An 8819-nucleotide genomic window follows, 5' to 3' on the forward strand; every position below is an offset into this window, starting at 1 on the left:
GCTCATGACTATGGATGAGGGTGGGAACGAAGATCGACCGGTAAATCGAGAGCTTCGCTTTTTGACTCAGCTCTCTGTTCACCAGGTTTCCTGCACCTAAATAATAAACTAAATAATCTGTCAGATTTGACCTGTCAACTCCAGCAGTGTTAGAGTTGAACTCAATTACATGAAACCTACATGTTTCATGTGTAATAAAATCCTAATGGCACTGAACACATTGCTAGCTGCTCCATGCTTTGGGCCGGACCTCTGGCTTCCAGCTGGAAGTCCGGTTCTGAAGTCCAGCGGTTCTGAAGAACCAGATCTGGAACTCAAAAGTAAAACCAGGTTACAAAACATTTTTGCATTTTTCAGTTTTTCTGAAAACCACCATAAAAAAACTACAGAAGAAAAGCGGCATCACTGAACCCAGTGAGAAACAGAGATGCTCCACAAATTCAGTTTTTTACTCACATAATATTGTCTTAAAAGCAGAGAGGATTGTCTCCGATTGCTGAAAGCGTCTCCAGGTGAAACCAGAACCAACCTTCCTCCTCCTCTTCCTCCTCTTCCTCCACCTGCAGGCTGAACGGCTCTGATTGGGTCTCCATGTTCCCCCTCAGAGCACAGCTGTAGTTCCCAGAATCCTTTGCGGTCAGAGGGCCGAGCTGGAGGGCGGAGCCGTTCCCTGGGAGGGCGTGGCCATCTTTCCTCCAGGTGACCTCCAGGTGAGTGAAGGTGCAGGTAGAAGTGGTGCACTGCAGGGAGACAGTTTGACCTCTGCTGACCTCTGACCTGTTGCTGGAGCTCTTTAACTTCATCTTGATCAGATCTGAGTGAAACGTTCTCATTAGTTTCCATTAATATCTGTGATTACTGTCTGAATGTGACGTGTTGATCTTACCAGCCACTGAGATTCGGACTCCAGCCTGGTTTGTAAAATGTCCAGCAGAATTATCCGCTTCCATCCTGAATCTAAAGGTTCCCTCGTCCTCCATCCTAATGTCTCTGATCTGCAGAGTGCAGTTTGCCTCCATGTTGCCCAGGTAATGAAACCGAGGCTCTCTGGCTGTTGAGTTGCTGTCGTAAACAGACGGAGTCGTTTTATGACAGATCTGATGATTCTTACACCAGAGAACTCTGACGATCCTCAGAGGAATCTCTCTTCCTCCATGAGAGAAAGATTTCAGAGGAGTGAAGTAACAGGGCAGGATGACAGTCGATCCTCTCACCGCACAGGTCGATCCAAACCGGTACCGGATCGTTTGGGCCGCGGCTCCTGGAGAAACGGAGTTTAAAATGGTTGTCTTAGTGAAAACTGATGAAACCATCTTGTTTTCTGACGATCCATTAAAAGGAAACAGTTCAACTAGATCTAAAGGAATTTGGATTTATATCATAAACTGAGAAACAAACATCTAAACTGTTTATCACTGCTGATCAAAACGATAAATTTCTGCAGAAAAGTTTTGATTTTAACATTTAGTTTTAGTTCATCCTGCATCAGTAAAGAGATGAAAGAGAAAAACTTTCCTTTTATTCAAACTACAGAAATTAAACAGATTTAATTTCGTACTTCCAGGTTTTTTTTTCTTCCTGATGAAGATCAAACTTCTCACTTGGCAGCAGGAACATGAAGCTCCAGGAACCATCCTGAGCGTTTACTCTTAATGCTGGTCGTTGTCAGAAAACTGATCAGTGATGATGTAACTTCCTGTTCACACTTCCTCCTTTATTTTAGTTTTCTTGCAGCTTCTCTCTACATCTTAAACTAAACCAGCCTCAGATCAGATGATCTAAAACCTTAAAAATAAACTAAATCATCTGGAAGATTTGACCTGTTAGCTCCAGCAGAGGGTTAGAGTTGAACTCAATTCACTTCAGTCATAAAGCGAAACAACAAACGGCGTCTTGAGGCTCTTTACCAAAACATCATCTCAGTTCATTCCTGCTATCAAACTAAAGCATCATTTAGATTAAAAGTTTCTGAGGAAGCCCAGAAGATGATTATTATTCTCCTCCATTAGTGATGAAAACATGATCATTCTTTATGCAACTGAAGAACGAGTTTCCACAGGACTCCAGATACACAGAGCAAATTTTCTCTCTGATTCGTAGAACTCCGTTAAAATAAGATAAATAAAATAAAGAGTTATTAGAAATTATCAGACGGACGTCAAGTTTATTATTAATGGAAACAACAATCAGAAATATTGGCTTTTATTAATCTGTCAGACTAGCAGTAATGGATGAATTTACAAACATACTTTGTGCCACCAGAGGGCGACAGAGTCACAGTCAAACAGAATAAAAACAATGGAGCAGAAAACCAGCTGATCATGTCTGACCAACACTGGAATATTTACAGTCATAAATTACATCCGAGTCTGAAATAACAGGAAAAAATAAATAATTACAAATCGTCCCTGAGAAAACATGGAAGGTCTGAGGAAAAACATAAAAATAAATCTAAATGTTCACGACTTAAAATATCAAAAGAAACTTTACATGTTATAGCAATAACCAAAATAAGATGAAAAATTACAAACTAAAGTCAAACTGCTGCTGTGCAGCAGAATCGTATTTATGCAGAACATGAATTTATTTTTTCAGGAATAGGACAGAAAGAAAAGTTATTTTAGAAAACGTGCTGCGTTTAGAAATAAAACACTGAAAACTTTTTTGTTTTTACTTTTTCCTGCTTTAGAAACTGAAAATAAAAACCAGCTTCCTGTGTCAGGTTCTTATTGAATAGATGATCAGTGGGTGGGCCAAGCCCCGCCTCCGAGGCGCTGCTCCTCCCCCAATAAGCTCCTTCAGACTAGCCAGCAGCAATTAGCAAAGAACTGCTGAGCACATTATAGGAGCTGCTGCTCAGAGCAGCGCTGGTTAAAACATTAAAGGGTTAATAGAGGAGCCATGATGTGATGACTTCCTGGAGGCGGAGCTTCAGGAAGAGGAGGGGCTTCTTAAAGAGGCAGAGACCCAATTTGAAGGAGTTAAATCAGAAAGTCTCATTTCTTTTAAGTCATACTTGATATTTCGGTAGGTAACAGTTTTATAACTGAGGAAACTGTTACTAGATTGTGCTGTGAAATGACGCTACATGTCTGGACCTTCAAACTGAAACAATCTGAACGCTGAAGGATTTGTGGTTCTGGACTTCACACCGAGTCATTGGGAACAGAACCTACTGGACCTAAAGGTGAATGAAAACGGGTCAGAACTGCTGGGATCAGAGCAAAAGTTTCAGCCTGAACGAAGCTGACGCTGGAGCCGGACCCGCCACTGGACTCCATGATGGTCTGGTCCGGACCCGTCCAGGCCTCCGTCACAGGATGATGGTCTGGTCCGGACCCGCGTCCTCCGGGCCGCTCAGTGAGTGGATCTCCAAGGACGCGTTTGTTCTGGTTCCGTCGTCTGCGGACGGCAGCCGGTCGGACCCGGAGCCGGCGCGCTGCCACCTCCAGACGCGGACGGCGCCGAGCACCAGGATCAGAACGCAGGCGGCCAGCAGCAGGGACACCACCACCAGCTCGCTGTGGTAGCTCCTCTGGGTCGGTACCTCTTCAGCCGGGTTCGTCATGGACCGGCTGTCCTTCCTGGAGGTCGGGACTATTTCCTGGACGGAGAACGCATCGCCTTTAGCCTGAGTCACGCGCTCCTCTGGGTCGGAACCGGTGGTGATGAAGGTTTCATTCTGTGTTGCGTCTGAAGTCGGGATCACAGTCGGCTCCTCGGTCCCAACAGACCTCTCCTCCGGGCCCGGGGTCGCCGGATCCTGGTTGACCTTCGACAGATGCCGAGGACCGAACGCTGACCGGACGGCGTAGCTCGCCACCACCTCCCTGACTCCGCCTTCCACCGCCTGGCACTGGTAGCTCCCGAAGGTCCTGGCGGAGGCCAGGAAGCGGAGGCTGCCGTCCGCCGCCTGGATGAAGGTCCGGTTTGATAGATACGGGGCGTCGGTGGAGGTCCAGTTCAGCGCGGCGAGGTTAGACGGCTTCATACACTGAAGTGTCACAACTTCGCCCAGCTGGACAAAAACTTCTGCAGGAAAGAACGACGGAAACCGGTGAAGGTTTCCCTCACAGCAGATTCTGTTTGGTAATGTGGATGAGGGGGAAGCTACCTTTGTGCTGCAGGATCTGCTCTGCCGGCTGACACTCGTCCCCCGTGACGACCTCCAGGGTTTGAACTCTAAGAAAACAAACACGGCCATGTTTACTGCCTCCTTTACGTCGTGGTTCTGGTCGACTGCTTCTAGCTTCAGGAGGTTGTTAAAGTATTTAAGGATTAATTATTTTTGTTAGCTGCAACAATAGCTTTTATAAAAACAGTTTTATAAAAAATATTTTAAAGTGATTTTAGATGTAAAAACAATACAACAAAAATATGTAAATTAAGTATTGTCACACAGATGTTGCCATTTTGTTTATGCCCCAATGCATCCTGGGTGAATGAAATGCGCTAGGTGGTAATAACGCTCAGTCGCTCCAATCTGAAGCGGAGAGCATTCAAACTTTATTTTAAAAATGTAACATTTTTTAAGTAAATATGAACTGGTGAGAACAGCTTTAGGTCAAAAATGACTTCATATTTAGGCCAACATGCTGTGGATTCCTTTTATAAACTTGGATGTTTGGAGAAAAGTTGCTTATTCTGCATGTTTCTGATAAATACCAGTTCTTATTCCTTCATTTATTACTATTTTATTAACTTATCAGGTATTTATAGTAACTGAAACATTCGGCTGTTTTTCCCCGACTCGGCCATTTAGGTTGATCTTAATCTAGCAGCAGGCGTCCAGTTTATTGATCATTTCTGATGTTCTGGGTGATTAAGATCCACTCACATGTCGTCATCGGCGCCATCCAGACCCGTGCAGGTTCTGCGGGTCGGACTCCAGCCACACAGCGGATCCCTGGCCAGGATGCATTGCCTGCAGCTCCGGTAGCTCAGACACCGGGCCACCGGTACCGCCGTCACCCCCTCAGACGTTCCCACATACACGAGTCCCTTCAGAACCAGAACCACACAGTGAACCAGCAGAATCATGCAGGACCTGCAGGCGTTGTGGTGTGAGGTGTACCTTGGAGGAAGACAGGATCATGCTTTTGACCCGCTGAGGTTCCCTGAACACTTGGATCTCCTCAACGACTCGAAGGCCCTGATCCGAAGGAACCGCCTTGTGGAGGAACCCGGACTCTGGATGGCGAAGAAATTATTCTGATCAGGGTTCAGTTCAGAAACATCTGATGGCACCGCTAACCGAACTAACCCTGAACACTAAACAGTCTTTGCTCTGATGATATTAAAGCGCCACACCATGTAGCTAAAACGTTACAGCCTGTAGTTCTACAGCAATGCATTCTGGGTACAGAATAAACATCAGTTCCTGCTGCGCCACGCAGGTGGAAAACATGAGGAGCAGCAATAAAAACATTGCAAATATGTAAATTATTGCATGTATTTGTCTAATTGACACCTCTGGTTGTTCATACAAGTGCTGCATTCTTCTGTACAGCTCGTTCATTCAGTCATTCGTTCATTCAGTCATTCGTTCATTTGTTTTGTACTTCCCATTTGCTCAGTAAAGTTTCTTAGCAAAGAAACATGAGAGGAAACAGAACTGCTGCGTAGAGAGATTTCAAAATAAGAGCATGAATACAAACGTCTAACTGCAACGAAACTTCAACACAAACGTTGAACTTTATTGAAGTGAAAGTTTACAAAGACAACTCTGGAAAATTTAGCTTAGGGGGAAGCTAAGTGTGCTAACCAATTTCAAAGCTAGCAAAAACACTGAAGTGCTAACGGAAAGATAAGCCCAGCATTCAGCAGATTAGCGGAAATGTGTCCACTACTGCATCTACTTAAAGTCTTTTAGAAACTTAATCTCAGTTCAGCGTCTCACCGGTGAGGAGAAACAGGACGTCGTACTGTTGGCTGTTGGCCGCCGTTGTCTTCATTACGACCACACGACTGTATTTCTGCTCAGGAAAAACCAGAACCGGTCCAACTGGTTGCACGTTGCTGCTGGTCAGGTAGCTCATCCTCACCTCCGAAAGCTCAGAGTCGGAGGAGTTTGAGAGGCCGCACTGTCGGGAGAAGGATCGATATTATGGCTGTGCCAAAAAAAAAGGATTAATAAGAATCCCAATTTTCAGTTACTTCGATTCAGAATCAATTTAAAATGCTGGCCTCCATCTTAAACAGCGCGGGCGCTTTAACGTCACCATGGAAACCGTACTTGAACGTAGCAAGAGTGGAAAGCACCAGAATAAAAGAAACTAGAAATGAACATAGTTACTTCATTTAAGGCAAACATTTGGACTCAGTTCGTTTCTTCCCCAAATTCCCAGGAAGATCAAGTCGGACATGAGCTTCACTGTGAGCAAGGTTCACAAAATGAAGAGCAAGGACTGCAGGAAGACCGTTAAAGGGCGCCGCTCCTGCCGGTCCAGAGCCCCGGGAGGCGGGTTGGGATTGGTCCGACGTTTGTCCTGTTTTACCCGGAAATGTCGACATTCTTGCTAAATAATTACAAAGACTGAGAGACAGCTAAAGACTCCTGGAAGTAAATTGCAGTGTCTGAGAGGTGGCGCTCTTTGAGAAAAAGACACTTTAATGTCTCCATTTGTCATTCAGACTGGAATAGATCAGAATCATTTCCACACCTAAAGACTGAAGCAGAAATCATTAACACCATTTTACGCAGCTCTACGTTAGTTTATGGTTTTATCGACTTACAGATTGAACTCAGACAGAATGAATGGAAAGGAAGCCCAGATTTACCTTTATCTACTGAACAGATGCTATGCTAGGTGTGGTAACTTGGTACTCTGGATGTTCTCACCTGTCCCAGGTATTTTCGTCCCGCTGTGCGTTTCAGTTGATACGTTTCCTTCTCCAGGGTCTTAAAGGTTCCAGCAAACACGTCTCGGATGCCCTTCAGCTTAAAGGTGCAAACTGCAGACTCAGGCCGCCGGGACCTGAAACGGATGTTCTCATGTTATCCGGGTCAGTAAAAGCACCGCCATCAGGAATGAGACGGAGACTCACCACTGGGAGGTGAAGACGCCATAAAACAGTGTTTCTGAGGCGTCGGCGCCCTCTGGTGGCTGTAGGGCGAACATGTCCTCCAGGATGTTGAAGGGAAACTGTTGTGGAGGCTGGCAGAGCAGGGCAGACTTGGCAAAGGATGTCCACTTCTTCTGCAAAATCCTCTGTCCTCCAACGTCGTCCTGTGAAAGCGGCAGAGCGTTATTATCTCCAATCCGCCATCGGGTCACACATCGCTGCTCTGCGTCTCCAGAACCTTGCAGACTTGAGCCACTCTGGGAATCTGAAGCTTGTCGACGAAGCTGAACTCCTTCTCGATTTCAGAAAAAAAGAAGTAGAGTTTCTGTCCTGCCGGGTCCAAAGACACGCTCACAAATCTTGGCTCTGAAAATGCAGGAAGTGTTGACTGAAGATGAAACTCAGGTGGTATGAATGCAGGGAAAAGAGATCTAGGAGCAGATGGACTGATCATCAAACAGATGTGAAACTTTAGTAAAGTATAGGGTTTTCTCAAATCTCTCCTGTTGACCAATCTCTAAACAAGGACAGGATGTTTCAAAATGAGAGCAACGTTTCTCAGAGACGCTTATGACACAAAGGGGAACTGAATCACTCAGGGTGAAATGAGGAACTGTGATCTCACATTAAACCCACTTCTGGGTGGTTTTTATGAAATTAGGTCATGAGGCACAGATTTCTAAATGATTAAAGATTACAGTTTCTAATGTTTACACTAAATTACAATAATTTCTAAGATGATTGAGTGAAATCTGCTAAAAGGGGCCTGAGAGGACAGATTTCTGAATCAGTCTTTTGACTCTTTCTGTGAGCTTATTTCTGTCAGGATTCAGGACAGTAACAGAGTCCTCTACAGATACACTTCAGAGATGTTATCCACTCACCCTGAAGTAAACTGATGGAGTCTAGGCTGATGTCTGGGCGGCCATCTTTGCTGAGGAATCGAGAAATTTGTGGTTTTTTTCCCTGGAAGTCGGTGGTTGTGGCAGCAAAGAGTTCCTGGTCTGCATGATAAGAGAAACACTGAACAGTAACACATGGTCTGCTCAGTAAGGCCAGGTTCAAACTGGAGGGAGGGTTTGGTTTATGAGGAGACATGGAGCAGAGATGAACTGTTTGCAGGGTTTCGCAGGGTCGCTGAATTGGTTGGCGGTAGTTTCCCCAACCAATTCAGTGACTGTGTGCCTCATGGGCACCTGTACGACTCTGGGGCCCTTTTCTAGAGGCTATCCGTCCTGTGTACTGTGAGCTTCATTTGCATTGCTGGCACTAACATGGGTCCAGGTGCTTCGACGGGACCGCCCTTTGTCACCAGTCCTTTTCATAACTTATAGATAGGATTTCTAGGCACTGCCAAGAGCTGGAGGGTCCCGCCGGGGGATCGGTGGATTTCATCTATTGCTTTTTGCAGAAGCCATGCGTCCTTTGGCTTCCTCTGACCAAGATCTAGAGCATGCGCTGGGACAGTTCACAGTGAGTGGCTGAGAGACAGATCAGGTCCACAAAGTCAGAGACGATGGTTCTTCACCGGAAAGGCTGAATGTCTTCTCTAGCTTGGAGGGAAGTTCCTCCTACAAGTGGAGGAGTTCAAGTACCGTATTTTCAGAACTATAAGGCGCACCTAAAAACCCAAAACCCTTAAATTTTCTCAAAAATCAGCAGTGCGCCTTATAATCCAGTGCGCCTTAAGTGTGCACTGAATTCCAAAATCTGTCACCGACAAACACATAAAGTGTACGGTACGTACGCCAGCA

At 45.4% G+C, this 8819-nt stretch overlaps 2 protein-coding genes across 3 annotated transcripts in view; both read right to left on the minus strand.

Annotated features, from left to right (window-relative positions):
• Positions 1–121: 121 nt before the first annotated feature.
• LOC103155300 (hemicentin-2-like) lies at positions 122–1777 on the minus strand. Its single transcript, XM_007576945.2, has 4 exons — positions 1602–1777; positions 887–1261; positions 457–814; positions 122–307 (listed from the first exon to the last, which is right to left on the minus strand). The coding sequence occupies exons 1-3, from the start codon at positions 1615–1617 to the stop codon at positions 468–470; spliced, it is 738 nt and encodes a 245-aa protein (XP_007577007.1). The 5' UTR covers positions 1618–1777; the 3' UTR covers positions 122–307; positions 457–467.
• Positions 1778–2888: 1111 nt separating this feature from the next.
• LOC103155269 (semaphorin-4B-like) overlaps positions 2889–8819 on the minus strand; it is a 12566-nt gene continuing 6635 nt past the window's right edge. Inside the window, exons 6-14 of one of the 2 annotated variants that reach the window (XM_007576906.2) lie at positions 7950–8069; positions 7304–7431; positions 7048–7229; positions 6842–6977; positions 5900–6083; positions 5075–5190; positions 4838–5001; positions 4115–4182; positions 2889–4029 (exon numbers count right to left, since the gene is read on the minus strand). In XM_007576906.2, coding sequence (XP_007576968.1) covers positions 3314–4029; positions 4115–4182; positions 4838–5001; positions 5075–5190; positions 5900–6083; positions 6842–6977; positions 7048–7229; positions 7304–7431; positions 7950–8069 — 1814 coding nt within the window. In that variant the 3' untranslated portion in view covers positions 2889–3313. Of the gene's footprint in view, positions 4033–4114; positions 4183–4837; positions 5002–5074; positions 5191–5899; positions 6084–6841; positions 6978–7047; positions 7230–7303; positions 7432–7949; positions 8070–8819 lie in introns of both variants that reach the window. The other variant, XM_007576905.2, reaches the window with a different exon arrangement.

Source organism: Poecilia formosa, unplaced genomic scaffold (genome assembly GCF_000485575.1).
Source record: "Poecilia formosa unplaced genomic scaffold, Poecilia_formosa-5.1.2 Scaffold420, whole genome shotgun sequence".
NCBI classification, from domain to species: domain Eukaryota; kingdom Metazoa; phylum Chordata; class Actinopteri; order Cyprinodontiformes; family Poeciliidae; genus Poecilia; species Poecilia formosa.